General features: G+C 43.0%; 2 protein-coding genes across 4 annotated transcripts; both read right to left on the reverse strand.

Moving 5' to 3' along the window:
* Window positions 1-2,245: 2,245 nt before the first annotated feature.
* Window positions 2,246-8,276, reverse strand: mlh3 (mutL homolog 3 (E. coli)). Of its 3 annotated transcripts, XM_086149512.1 has the most exons (12): window positions 5,556-8,270; window positions 5,293-5,394; window positions 5,112-5,191; window positions 4,894-4,998; window positions 4,702-4,786; window positions 4,533-4,601; window positions 4,322-4,430; window positions 3,411-3,570; window positions 3,280-3,303; window positions 3,111-3,189; window positions 2,855-3,006; window positions 2,246-2,749 (listed from the first exon to the last, which is right to left on the reverse strand). In XM_086149512.1, the coding sequence occupies exons 1-12, from the start codon at window positions 8,032-8,034 to the stop codon at window positions 2,684-2,686; spliced, it is 3,510 nt and encodes a 1,169-aa protein (XP_086005638.1). In that variant the 5' UTR covers window positions 8,035-8,270; the 3' UTR covers window positions 2,246-2,683. The 3 variants fall into 3 exon arrangements, with proteins under 3 accessions (XP_086005638.1, XP_086005645.1, XP_086005653.1); XM_086149519.1 differs by lacking the exon at window positions 5,293-5,394 and having other exon boundaries at window positions 5,556-8,269; XM_086149527.1 differs by lacking the exons at window positions 2,246-2,749; window positions 2,855-3,006 and having other exon boundaries at window positions 3,393-3,570; window positions 5,556-8,276.
* Window positions 8,277-8,478: 202 nt separating this feature from the next.
* acyp1 (acylphosphatase 1, erythrocyte (common) type) lies at window positions 8,479-11,126 on the reverse strand. Its single transcript, XM_086151308.1, has 3 exons — window positions 10,475-11,126; window positions 10,236-10,326; window positions 8,479-8,875 (listed from the first exon to the last, which is right to left on the reverse strand). The coding sequence occupies exons 2-3, from the start codon at window positions 10,314-10,316 to the stop codon at window positions 8,660-8,662; spliced, it is 297 nt and encodes a 98-aa protein (XP_086007434.1). The 5' UTR covers window positions 10,317-10,326; window positions 10,475-11,126; the 3' UTR covers window positions 8,479-8,659.
* Between the last annotated feature and the right edge of the window lie 2,703 nt (window positions 11,127-13,829).

Below are 13,829 nucleotides of genomic sequence, written 5' to 3' on the forward strand. Positions count from 1 at the left end.
TTTTCATACAAAACCTCCCCGCACGACTGATTTTTCCTGCGATAATGAAAATAAAACAGCAGTATTCGGCGGATACTCAGCAAATTTGTCATGTTCCAACCAAAAGATATGGATTAAAATGTGTTGACAGACAAGAGGGACAACACTGGATTGTTTATTTTTGGGGGTGGTGGTGGTGGTGGTGGTGGGGGGGGGGGGGGTCCGTCACGTGTAATGTCCCGAAACCGAACACGAGTGGGAGGAGGAGCTACATTTGCCAGCAGCATCACTTCACGTCCATAACAATGGAGAGGAATCAGAGACTCTGTATCAGAGATAGGGGTTTAAAAAAGGCAGGAAAAATATAGAATATGTATCCAACTGAAAATTAGTAGCCTAAGAGTGAATTGTCTTGATGAAGAGTGTGTTGCATCCTCTCCTCTGAATGTAGATGAGTGTGACATAAAGGTAAAACCAGTTGTTGATCATTCATAGTATGAGAAGATTTTTTATTTTTAGCATATCTGCACAGACTATTAACTATTCATTTCCAAACCTGAGCTGGTTCACCTTAGTGGCCGTAGCAAGAAAACTATTTATAGTGAAGGGGGGGGGGGGGGGGGTGACGACAATACAGACTCATTGAAATGAATGGTAAAGATAATAAATGGATTGTATATATATTGTATATTGAATATTGTATATTGAAGAGTGGAGGGAGTTTGCAAATAAAGAAAGAGGTATAAGACAGGGTAATGTCTCCAGATCTTTTCAATTACTATGGTGAAATAATCCTCTAAAGACTGGAAGATGAAAGAGGTTTTAAAGTTGGAGGGCAAAACATCAAACCTGCAATATGCAGACAACACTGTTTGACTGGCAGAATCAGAACATTTTCGGGAACAGGAAGCTAAGTGGGATGCATGCCCTGAATTGCTGTTTATCCTGTGTTGATGTATGGAAGTGAAACTCTCTGAAATAAAGAGTTCGGAGAGTTGTGAAGTGTGTTTCTTTAGGCGAAGGTTAAGAATTCCTTGGATGGATAATGTGAGGCAGATAAAATTTTTGGTATGCGGGATGAGAAAGGATGGCTTGGAAAACCTGGAAGAAAATTAGCTCAAATGGTAGAGCGCTCGCTTAGTGTACAAGAGGTAGCGGGATCGACGTGGAGCAGGTAGAGCGATCGTCTCTGGAACCGTCTGGTTCAAATCCTGGCTCCTCCTGGTGTGTTGAAGTGTCATTGAGCAAGACACCGTTATTACAGCTCATGGTTCATCCATGATGGGTTAATGTATGAGTAATGGAGAGAACGTATTTCCCCACGGGGATTAATAAAGGATAAATTACTATTAGAACTATTGGAACATCAGGAAATAGAACTGATTGAGATGGCTAAGGACAGAGATTTAGAGAGGGAGAGATATTTAAAGGTCATCAAATTGACTAATTCATTTTTGTCAAGATTTTGTGAAACTCCGAGCCTGTGTTCAAATTGTGCCCATTATTCATTCGGTAAATCCCGCAATACGAGGACGCTCAAATGATGAGATTGATCCATGCGGATATTCCTGTTGAGTTTACTCACACGGACCTTTTTATTTGAAGATTACTATTATAGTCTGGCTGCCATCTGCTTTTCTCTCATTAGGCAAAAGGCAGAGTACACATGGGAACGGTTGCTAGGTGATGACAGGGTCACATATATACATATAACTATTCAATGTCATTCAACCCTACAGATAAATTTGGTCTTCAATTCATCAACTGCATGCTCTTGATTTTTGAGAGGTTGCCGGAGAACATGCAAACTCCACACAAGAAGGCCACAGTAGGTCTCAGTACCCGGTACAAACTTCGCAGCTGTGACATCCAACACGAGTCATCCATCTATCATCTACAGTTTGTCCTACACTTAGGGTCGTGGGGGATGCTGGCGTCTATCCCACCTGTCATTGGGCAAGAAGCGAGGTCCACACTGGACAGGTCGAAGGTCAATCACAGGGTCGTAAATAGAGAAAAACAACCATTCAGTCTCTCATTCACACATAAAGGCGATTTTCTCTAATCAACCTCTGCATGTTTTTGGAGGAAACCCAGATACTGGGAGAAAAGAAAAGGTCCCTGTTGGAATTGGACCACAGCCCTTTGTGCTAGAAGGCAGGAGCACCAACCACTGTGCCACTGTGCCGTCCGGCCACGAGTCTTTTCAGAATCAAATCTCGACAACATGGAACTGAATATCACCACCCGAATGGGCTTCTTTAATGTAGAGCCTACATTTGGAGAATGGATATGCATGGCTCCAGTGATGTTACACCAGGTATCATAGCTTATCATATATGCTTGAACACTGGTAGAAATCTTTTATCGACAAATATATGTTATATATAATATATATAGCTCAAAGGCTGTCTTCTTCTGCAATGCTTTACATATTAAAAAAATCTACAAATCAACAATTTGTTTATCAACAAATATATATTATATATAATATATATAGCTTGAAGGCTGTCTTCTTCCACAATGCTGTACATATTAAATAAAGGACAATACATATTGAAAAAAATCTACTAATAAATAAGAATTTCCATGGTACAAAGTATTTTCATGACTAGACTTTTATAAATTCATCCATTCATATGTTTTTCGTCAAACTAATGCTTTCATTTTGTTGCCAGTAAACTAACAGTTAAGGCTTATCTATTTATCCATTGAGTTCTGATGCTTTGTACATTCTTCTTAGCCTTTGGAGGTTGGGTTTCTGTACTTCCTGAAGGGACAAAAAGATACTTACTCACCACAAAATAGCTTTGTGGACCAGTACAAGGGTAATGAAGCAATGAAGGGCTCAAGGTGTGGCATCAAATTCTTGTACCTTCTGGTATATTTCCAAATGGTTGAAGTCCACTAGGGGAACGATGGAAGGACGGCCATGGGCGCACTGGAATGGCAGCTGGCAGGAAGACAAGGAGGACACCAAGCTGCAGCACTCATCTCTGCTTAGGCTGTCGTTGAATTTGATTGCACCTGTTTAATGCACAGTAATACATATGTGACCTCTATGAATAAGTCATTGTAATACTCATCTTACAATGATTGATAAAAAATAGAAACAAGGCATGCGACCTCACCATGGCATGCAAGGGATGCAAGCACTTTCAGCACAGTGAGTGGTAGAGTTCCTCTCGCTGTACCTGTCGAATGAAGTAGCTTGAACAAAGAATAGATTCATTACTTCATTTGGAAGTGAAGATGCTTTTTTCTTGTAAAAAACAGAGGAGAGAATATCATCAGTCCTACCTCAATCTGCTCTTGGAGATATTCCTGATGTGGGATTATGGACATAAAACAAAATGGTTCATGTGTGAATGTAAAATCCGCACTTATCTCAATGGCTTATATAGTGAACTGACTTGCTTTAAAAGTCATACTTCAACGACATCTTTGATAGCAGATGGTCTCCCACGTCTGATCTCATTACTTTCTTTTTCCATGAAGCATCGTGGCACTTTCCTAACAAGAACCTTTGGATTTCCTGCCTCTGTGAACCTCACTTCAAGTCCTAAGTGTCCCAAGTGTGCTTGAAAAGACCTGTTCGAAAACAAGTCCACAAATCAGTGTAAAAACAAACCATTGCTGAAGTTGCTTGTAAATGATAATTAACATTAGTAGTCCTAGTCAAGGAGGCGAAGTGTCAAATAAACCACATAACTAGATACACAACACACATGAACACAACATCATGAACTACATAAAGTGAGAGGTTTAAAAAATTAAATAATTTTCAATAAAAAAATTAATTGACCATTCAATTTTCAGGTAACATCACTCCGAATTTACAGTAAATTACTTTCAGATTAGGTAATAGATTCTCATGTGTTTTTTTCCTCTTAATTTAAAAGCAGCCAAGTACATGTGCCGTGGACAAAATTGCAAATAAACACTTAAAAGTCAGAGATTGATCAAAAACAAACACAAAATCTATGATTATATGAGACCATCAAACAGCATACTACCCAGCTCTAATACACATCAAACCTGGAGACAGGAAGGTGACTGAGTGAGCGGGTGGGCGTCTATTTTTAACTGGATAGTCGATTTGCTGATGGACTTTGTTAGAATGAGTAAAATCACCAATGTTGAACAGATCAAGGTAATTCATGATGTGTCCCTCATTTTACATTACCTGATCAACAGAGAAGGCGTAATGATAAATCTTGTTCAGTGAAAGAGTAACTTAAGATTTCTAACCATATTATAAATGAAAATGCATTCAAATGTTTGTAGAATCAATTCTTTTTGATCCTCAAGTGTATCTTGGCTGTGCTGGAAAAACACATACCGAAGCAGCCTCAGCTCCTCTTCTGTTACACCAATCTCTAGTGGTGGTAAAATTGTAGATGAACAAAGGCGTTGCTTCCCTGGTTCATTTGGATCGTTCTCATAAGAATCTACAACAGACAAAGTTGTGAGCTTGTATATCAAATCGACAATGGTTACGTTGTTGTGTTCAAAGCAATTTGTGTTCAAAGCATCCAAATACTGAGTTTTACCAGCTAACAGGTTTTCAAGCCGGATTCTCTCATGCACAGCATGCTGATCCAACATCACCAGGAGATTTCCTTTGATAGGATACTCAAATAGTAAACACTTAATATCAATATTATATGACCATAAATAAAGAGGCTTGAAGGAAAACAAATAACAAGACTGACACCATACCCTCAGTTTTGCAGTGTGTTGATGACTCTTCTTCTCTTGTATTAATGAGACAGGCCAGAAACTTCTTATCTACCTGATGTATTACCTTTGAAAGGACATTATATTTGTATTATTTGAAATATTCACTGAAAGGGATATTCACGGCAAATGGTTAAAATGTAAAAATTATTTTATGTCTACTGTTAAAGGAACCTTCATCGAGTGAATCATGTTTTTTGAGAAGCGATATGGAAACAGGATGTTGTGGATCTTTACAGCCAGCCCATCAGCTTGCCCACTTGATATGTCCAAGCCAACCTAAAACCACAGGAAAATCTTTTTTTTGCATCATTAAAACAACAGCAGATCAAAATTTTTTTGATCAAAACGAAAAAAGGCACACTGGGGCAAAGCAAAATGGTTTCAATTACCGGAGGGGGCAGAACAAAAACTGGATTTTTCCATTTTGAATACAATGGCATGAGTGAGTTTGAGCTCTCATCACCATCCCCTGTGAAGACAGATAAGTCCAATCAATGGTGGAGCTCTTTGAGTGTGTGTGTGTGTTTGCTGAGACCTTGCAGACTATGATCTGATTTGCCTGTGAGATACCTCGGTCATCAATCCCTGAACTTAATACTCTTTCGGCTTTGGATTTGGGCAGAAAGGGCTGCACTAGCTCTACCTGAAATGGGTAACACCTGAATTCCATCCCTGTAGTTCAAGGAACAAGGAAGTAGACATTAAGACCATGACTCACACGTGTAAAATTAAAGAAAGAAATTCTTCGAGACATTTACCTAAAATTGACGACAATAACATTACTGGTTAGTGACGGAGATTAGGTCATCATTAGCCTGTCGGTAATTACTCACCCGTATTCGAAAAGACACTAACTGCCATATTGGTGACATCGGATGAACAAAAGACGTGGTTGTCTTCCATCTGTAGTTCCTTGTATCTACTGAGCCCGGTCACTTTGTTGACGTAGACTGTACGCCCGACACATGTGTCATAGTGATGAAGCCAATCTCCAGATGATGTTTCGTCCCTTTCATCAAGCTGAGGGTCTGCATGGTCAGCGGGGATGGGCTCAGCATTTAGAGTTATATTGCATTTCTCCCCATTGCTGCACTCTTTAAAGGCTTGTTTAGAACTCACACAATTGTGGTCAAGTGACGAAGAGCTGAAGAGGTGTTGGAACACTCCTGAACCGTCAGTCCTACATTGCTTCAGACAATTAAGTTTAGCTGCTAATGACATATTGCGATCCATCTGATCAGAGAGTTTTTTCAACTTGGTGAATGCAGTGACGGATAGTGGGTTTCCTGTGCTACTTTCTGTCTCTGTAACACCAAGCTGCTGCTGCTGCTGCTGCACTTTCTGGGAAACTGAGGGATTACAGGGATTCAAAACCAAGTTGTCTGTGTGAGGAAGCCCGGCGGGTTTGAAGGGATTATCCCCCAGCAACGGTACATTTGGCTTACCAAATTGTCCATAATTTCTTCTAAACTTATCAAGCGACCTGCATCCTTTACTTAAAGATATTTTCCCATTTGATACAACTGCAGGAATCTTTGGGGGGGTAACAGGAGAATAGTCCTCATCAACTTTGGAACAAGCTCTTTTGTGGCTTGTGTTTAGTGTAACTTTGCATTTTGCTGGCCAATCCATCTGGGGAAGGTCTACATGCTGCAGATTTTGATGGAGATATGGATTGGACAGACCAATCCTCTTGTTTCTTAATTGTGTTCCCTTATTTCTGCCTGCTCCCTGATAATGAACTGGCTCTATGTTGTCTGAATCCAACCCAGTTTCCTGAGTGGTGTGAGCCAAGGATCTCACATCACAGGTTGAGATAGTGGGGATTAATATAACTCCCTTGTCTTCCTCAGCCTCACTAAAGTGCACCTCCTCCACTGCTGTGACATCTGCTGTGACAGGCAGTGGTTCCGTTCTAGCCAGATTACACTCTGGGTTTACTGTAAATTCATTATTACATACTTCTCTTTGATCATTCTCCAACTCCGTCATGACTATCCTTTCTCGCTGGAGTGGTTCAGTACTGTTACATTCTATCATAACAGAGTCTTGACAAATATTGTATTCTGTATGTGGCTCACGATTAACAGATTCTGATGATAGAATTAGTCCACTGTCACAGAGTAGCGCGGACACACTGCAAGCTTTAGACGCATTTTTGGTACAGTCTTTTCCATCTTGGTCTAGACCGGCAGTGCCAAACAACTGTGGTGACACAAAGTCCAAATAGTCCTGGGAGGTGAGAGTAACCAAGTTCTCCTTGTGAAGAAAAGATTTCACAGCTTCTTCTACGCAGAGCAAAACACCATCCCAATCTTTGAACTCTATCAGAGTTTTTGCCGGCTCAAGACAAATGTCGTACTCTGCGTATGAGCATTTGATATCAATAACATACACTCCATGAAGCTCTTGGTTGCGTTTCTGCTTAGGGCTTGTCACAGTGGACTGCTGATCTGGACTGTCAGTTTTCTGAATTGAACTGCTCGGCCTGCGAAGAAGAAAGTTCAGCAACTTGTGTATCTGCGTCTTCAGCACCAGTCTCTTATTTACATACAGGTATTGTAAGTTTTTGTTGTAGTGACCCTCCCTGCCGAGGTAGCCGGTCACTTCAAACTGTTCTCTACTGTAGTGGATCCTTCCCAGCTTCTGGGCTCTGCTGAGGCCGTGCATCTGAATAAACCTCTGGTAAGTATCTCCCACTTTGGGTAGCTGTACCATCATGGCTGACGTGCAGTCATTCTTCAACGTGAATGAAACAGAGGGATGCATGAGTGAAATAGCCTCCATCCTCTGTCTGATCCTTTCTCCTTCCAGGACGGGGTCCGTACTCTTCCTCCGCACGGGCATGTTGTGGAAGAAGTTACAGACGACAACCGTAGTTCCCACGGAGGGCCGGCAGGTTTGGGCTTCGCAAACATCCAGGCCCTTACCGTTCTTGAATATCTTGGAGAGGGTCTCCACTGAGGATCTGGCCCTGGAGGATATTTCAACGAGAGAGGCGAGTGAGACTATACTCGCAATGGCTTCTCCTTTGAATCCAAAAAATCGAAGGTTGTTCTCCAGGTCGTTTAAAGAGTTGCATTTACTTGTGTGGTATCTGTTTCCGACGCGGCGCAAGTCCTCGGCGTCCATCCCGGCGCCGTTATCGATGACTTGGACCTTGAACGCCTCCAAGTCCACCCTGACCCCCACGCACGTCGCGCCGGCATCTATGCAGTTCAATACTAGCTCTTCGACACACTGCTGAAGCGAAGGAATCGTAAAACCGGAGCGAAGTTTCACCTGGACATCCGTGGGGAGACATTTGATCATAACTGCCGCACAATTCGGTCGTTGAGGGTGCGTTTGCGCCGTTTCCACGGATAATTTGCCCAAAATGCATCCCCTACAAATCAACTATAAACAAACCACTGACAAGCCGGTTCGGTTTTTGGCTAGCTAGTCAACGAGATTGAAAAGTGGAACGAAGTGTGGAAATAGCGCCACCTTCTGGTGTGGAGGACTTCGAGGATGCTCGCATTGCAGCTCAACCGCCGACTTTTGCTAATATGCAAAACGCCCCCTTGTGGACAGAGATCACAATCATCCATAACAGAGACCTTGGGTAAGTTCTAGAAAGGTCATGTCCTGTTAGATGGAGGGGGAGACGTGAAACAGGCAGAATATATCCCTTCCTTAAAAGTACAATACATGACAGTTTCTCCTCTCTGGCATTTTTTTGCACATAAAAACCAGCAGTTAACAGTAGCCAGTAAATTGGTTTGGGTAGTGCTGTATTTATTCATATTATTCAATTTTTGTAGGTTTTACACATCCCACATTCACAACATGGTGGATAAATTATAGTTAATGCGTTAAAAAAAACAAAACTTAAAGACTAAATTAAAAAGCACATTATCTTTGTAGATAACAGTAAAAGTGCAACACATCTGTTGTTTTATTTCACTATGTCAAAGGAGGAGTGTTCTAGGCTATCAATTGCCTTTTCATTGTTGAACTCTGCCTTCACAATGTGAGACTTGGGGCTCCCGGTAGTTTTCAGCCATGCTTGCATTGCCTTCACCTTGGATGGTGAGCCCTGGAGTTGGCCCTTCACAGTTCCTGCGCTTGTGTTTTGGACCCAGCCAACCAGTCCGAGCTTTTTACCCTCTGCCTGGAAGGTCAAACAGAAACTTGGATAGGAAATATAGGAAATCTTCAGATTCCAAGAGACACGGTTGAAAGTGAAGGGTTGCACTGTTTATTGTTTGTCAAAAGATCACTCAATAAATGAATATTAGATGACAGTTAAAATTCAAACACAAAGTTCATTCATGAACAAGAACAACTAAGTCAGAAATATAAAGGTTCTTTTTTTGATCTCAGGTAAAAATGATCAAAGGAATCTTTGAAGAGGGAAAAAATTTAGTCAAACGTGTATTCCTCATTTTTGACTTTTGTGCATCTTCCTTGAAAAAAAAAAAAAAAAAAAAAGATCACCTGATTTATTCCCAAACCCTGGAGTTCAAGACATGCGCCAGGAGCTATCTACGGAAAACTTCAGTAAAAAGGCAAGAAATTAGCGCTAAAATAGCAAAAAATAACAAAGACACTGTATTCCTCATCATTCTGCGGGCTAAATTGATGTGTTTGTTGTCTATCTGACAAAACATTTTCACAACTGCAATGATACAAACTGTCACAAAGGGTTTTCCGACTATCACAAACCCTCTTTTTTCTATGCAACTCTTCTATCCGTGATCCTTATTTAAATTGTAGCACACAGAAATGACTACCACACATAATTCTTCCCACAAAGCGACTTGCTCACAGCAGGACGTCAAAGAGTGTAATAAATAAAAGTGTAATCAACCTCTAAGCCTCAGCAATACAGTTTACTTTGGAAAGTATTTATTAGTACATTTTATCAAAATGATAGTGATTTGTGGAAAAAATCTCTTCTTTAAATGTAATACATGTATTATCATTTTGGATAGAATATCGAGATCACTGAAAAACCAAACAATTTTCAGCTTTACATGTTTTTGGTATGGGCGGCGCAGTGGTGAGCCCTTTCACTTAACAACACAAAGTGGTTTGATTCCCACATGGGGCCTTTCTGTTTTGTGTTTCGATGTTTTTGCCGTCCCTACGTGGGTTTCCTCCAACAGTCCAAAAACACGCAGGAATGAACGATTGTTTGTTTCTGTATTGATCGACTGGCAACCGGTCCAGGGTGTACCCCGCCTCTCACCAATTGACAGCTGGTATAGGCTTCAGCATCCCTTGCGAGACAACGTGTGGGTGATGAGTGGATCTTTTTTTTTTTTTTTGTGTATGAATTACCTGACAGTTCTAGGCACAAATGCTGACGCTTAAGGAAACCGCTCCCTGAAACCACGTAATTGAACTGAACTAAATGTAATTTTAAACTGCATATGCTACTCGGTGTATTTACCGACTTTGATCAAATAGATTTTAAGCACGATCCCTGTGGATTGTTTCAAGAGACAGAGAGAAAAAAAATATCTCACCTGAGTGTATTTCCGAAAAAATACACCTTGCACTTTTCCATGGATTTCATAATCCACTGAAATTAGATCCGCGTCGGACATTGTGGAGCACCTAGAGGATAGTACAAGCCGGTCGGTGTCGGTGTAGGTTAGGGATCACAGATGCTACATGCTATGCTTCATGCTAGCCTACTTTCATTCTCTTCATTTGGAAGTTAGCGGGTAAATGGACTGATGTGGATTATCATGCAGTTGCTTACTATGTAGTTGGTCGTTGAATGCTGTTCAGTTCATCCGGCTACGGATGGGAAGTTGAGCGACGGGCGTTGGACTACATCCGACCCTGCTTTGCCAGGAACGGTATCCTTCCGGAAGTGACGTATCACGACCCAAACGGGGAACCAATGGAAACCAATTATCGAAAAATAAATCTAATTACAAAAAAAAAACAACCAAAAAAAAACAGCCTTTTGGTGTCTGGAGTAACATTTCCCCTCTATCAATGATAATTTAATTCATTTTAGCAAGTGATGTTAATAGTAACAATATTTGAGCAAAACTAACAGTACAATTGTGAGAGTTTTTACTTTTAAGTTTTTGGCTTTTATCACATCCCACGTCATAATCGTATATTGCACTTAACTGCATCTCATCAGTGAAATAATTTCTATTTGTTTAAAAAAAATCACAGGAACTATATTTATTAGAAGAATTTTCAATAATTTTTGAAAATTCTTGAGCATTTGCTGCCATATTGGACTTTACTTGTCACAAATGTTTCCAGGGCTCCAAGTTATTTAGATCCTCTGCTGTATGTTTTGCACTTCCTCCTGCTTACATTTTTACCTTTTTAAGAACATTTAGACCATACTTTTATAGCTAAAGATATTTTATTCTAAACTGGAACTTTTAACAATGGAAAACCATAGATTGAGAGTCACTGGAAGAGAAGCTAAATCTTGCGCATCACTTTGATATCCAAGGTTCCATATGACATCACTGTAACCATTTCATTTCCCCCGTTTTTAAAGTTAGCTTGTATGGAGATGGGGGGGGGGGATACCCCCTCCTCAAGCCACTATCTTATCATGGGGAAGGGGACTGCATGTACCTGTGATCCTAGGACCTAAGTTATCAGGCGCTTTATGCCCGTGGGTCCCAGGTGAGGGACCAGACAGAGCTCAGAAAACCCCAATGACAAAGAACACAAATGGACCTTGTTTTCCCTTGCCTGGGAACAGGGCTTAATAGCAAGCGCTTGGTGGCCGGGCATGCACCCATGTGGTTCAGCTTGGCTCAGCCTGAAAAGGCTACACGGGTCCCCCTTCTCTTGGGCTCATCACTCATAGGAGAGGTCAAGGGGGTCAAGTGAGATGTCAGCGGGGTGGTGGCGAATGCGCGACTGTAGAAGAACATTGCATGTAACCTCTCTGGTTGGGAAGAACACTGATCTACGTTCTATAACCAGCTAGTTATAGTCGCCCTCACCTCAGTGCACGTCTTGAGCTCTGGAACCGGGCCTCTTGAGAAGCAACTCTGGAGTTGTCCCCGGTGAGAGGTTAGCACACTGATTGGCCTCCGACTCGGCACCTGGCACCAACACACCTTAGCGCCTCCATTGTTGAGGTGACAGACTGGAACTGTGGCCATAAGGGTGTCGGTGCCTGCTGAGGCAGGGTGTTGGGACCCCAGTGGTGAGGGACGCTGTCAAGCTGGAGAAGGAGTTCTACTGAACCTTTTTGGCCTGTGGGTTACCGGAGGCAGCTGACAGATACCAGTAGACCAAGTAGCATGTGGCTGTGGTGTTAGCAGAGGCAAAAACTCGGGCGAGGGAGGAGTTTTGTGAGCCCACAGAGAATGACTTTCGGAAGGCACCAAGGAGATTCTGGTCCGCCATCCAGCAGCTCAGGAGAGGGAAGTAGTACGTCGTCAACACTGTGTGCAGTGGGGTTGGTAGGGTGCTGACCTCGACTCGGGGCGTTGTGGATCGATGGAAGGAATACTTACAAGGCCCCCTCGATCAGAAGCAGAGTCAGGGAACTCTGCTAGGGTGGATGCTCCAATTTCCAGGGCTGATGTTGCCGAGGTAGTCAAAAAGCTCCTCATTGGCAGGGGCCTGGGGCTGGATGGGATTAGCCTTCAGTTCCTTAAGGCTCTGTATATCGTAGAGCTGTCTTGTCTGACACGCCTCTGCAGCATCAATCGGAAGGGCAGGGGCAGTGCACCTAGACTGTCAAGACCGGGGCGGTGATCCCCATCTTTAAAAAGGGATTGTAGGGTGTGTTCTACTACATAGTCCTCAGCCTCCCTGGAAAAGTTTACACAGGGGTTCTGGAGAGGAAGGTCCAACAGGTCATTGAACCTTGGATCAAGGAGAGGCAGTGTGGTTTTCATCCTGGCTGCAGAACAGTGGATCAGCTCTACACCCTCAGCAGGGTTCTTGAGGGCACATTTGAGTTTGCCTAACCAGTCTACATGTGTTTTGTGGACTTGGAGAAAGTGTTCGACTGTGTCTCATGGGGTATCTTTTGGGGGGTTCTCTGAGAATATGGGGTACTGGACCCTGGAGTGCAACCTGTTATGTACTTGTATGATTGTGCCAGTGCATGGTCCGCATTGTCAGTTGTTTCCTGTCAGGGCTGGCAAGGATTCTGTTCATACTTTTCTTGACAGAATTTCTAGGCACACATCCAGGGTGTTGAGGGGATCTGGTTTAGTGGCCTCAGGATTAGGTCTCTGCTTTTTGCAGATGATGTGGTTCTGTTGGCTTCATCGGGCCCAGCCCGTTCGCAGCTAAAAGTGAAGCGGCCGGGATGAGGATCAGCACCTCCAAATCTGAGGTTCTCTGCTGGAAATGGGTGGAGTGCCCACTCCTGGTGAGAGGAGACCATGCTCAAGTGGAGAAGTTCAAGCATTCAAAAGTGAGAGAAGGATGGAACAGACTGACGGGCAGATTAGTGCGGTGCCGGCAATGATGTGGACTCTGCAGTGATCTATCTTGGTGAGGAAGGAACTGAGCCAAAAGGCAAAGCCCTCAATTACCAGTCGATCTGCGTTCCTACCCTTGCCTATGGTCACAAGCTTTGGGTCCTGACCAAAAGAAGAAGGTTACGGATCCAAGTGGTCAAAATGAGTTGTCTCGGCAGGGTGTGTGAGCTCTCTCTTAAGAGATAGAGTGAAGAGTTTGGCCATTCAGGAGGGGCTCAGAGTAGAGTTGCTGCTCCTCTGTGTGAAAAGGAGTCAGATGTGGTGGCTCAGGCATCTGGTTAGGATGCTTGGATGCCTCCCTGGTTAGGTGTTCTGGGTATGTCCAACCAGGAAGAGGTTGTGGGGAAGACTCAGGACACACTAAGGGACTATGTCTCTCGGCTGGCCTGGGAAAGCCTTGGGATCCCCCTGGAATAGCTGGACCAAGGGGCCCAGGAGAGGGAAGGTCTTGGGCTCCCTGCTTTGGCTACTGCCCCGATCCCGATCCCGGTTAAGGGGTAGAAGATGGGTGTATGGTGATAGCTGTAACAGGGTTCACACCCCGTTGGGGGCTCAGTCACAATAGTTCTGACACTGGTCTCAGGTCAGCATAACAGCAAAAGGGTATCAGCAAATCAAAACCGACTG

This window comes from Fistularia commersonii, chromosome 1 (genome assembly GCF_037954325.1).
Source record: "Fistularia commersonii isolate RoL2024-O1a breed Wild chromosome 1, RoL_Fcom_v1.0, whole genome shotgun sequence".
In the NCBI taxonomy this organism is placed as follows: Eukaryota; Metazoa; Chordata; class Actinopteri; order Syngnathiformes; family Fistulariidae; genus Fistularia; species Fistularia commersonii.

Excerpts from the sequence above, each read along its gene's own strand:
- mlh3 (XM_086149512.1), bottom strand. The coding sequence starts at position 8,034 with ATGATCAAATGTCTCCCCACGGATGTCCAGGTGAAACTTCGCTCCGGT. Across the intron at positions 3,571-4,321 it reads GAGGAGCTGAGGCTGCTTCG|GTCTTTTCAAGCACACTTGG; the intron begins GTATGTGTTTTT and ends GTTTTCGAACAG. Across the intron at positions 2,750-2,854 it reads ATTTGGAAATATACCAGAAG|GAAGTACAGAAACCCAACCT; the intron begins GTACAAGAATTT and ends TTGTCCCTTCAG.
- acyp1 (XM_086151308.1), bottom strand. The coding sequence starts at position 10,316 with ATGTCCGACGCGGATCTAATTTCAGTGGATTATGAAATCCATGGAAAA. Across the intron at positions 8,876-10,235 it reads TTTTTCGGAAATACACTCAG|GCAGAGGGTAAAAAGCTCGG; the intron begins GTGAGATATTTT and ends TTGACCTTCCAG.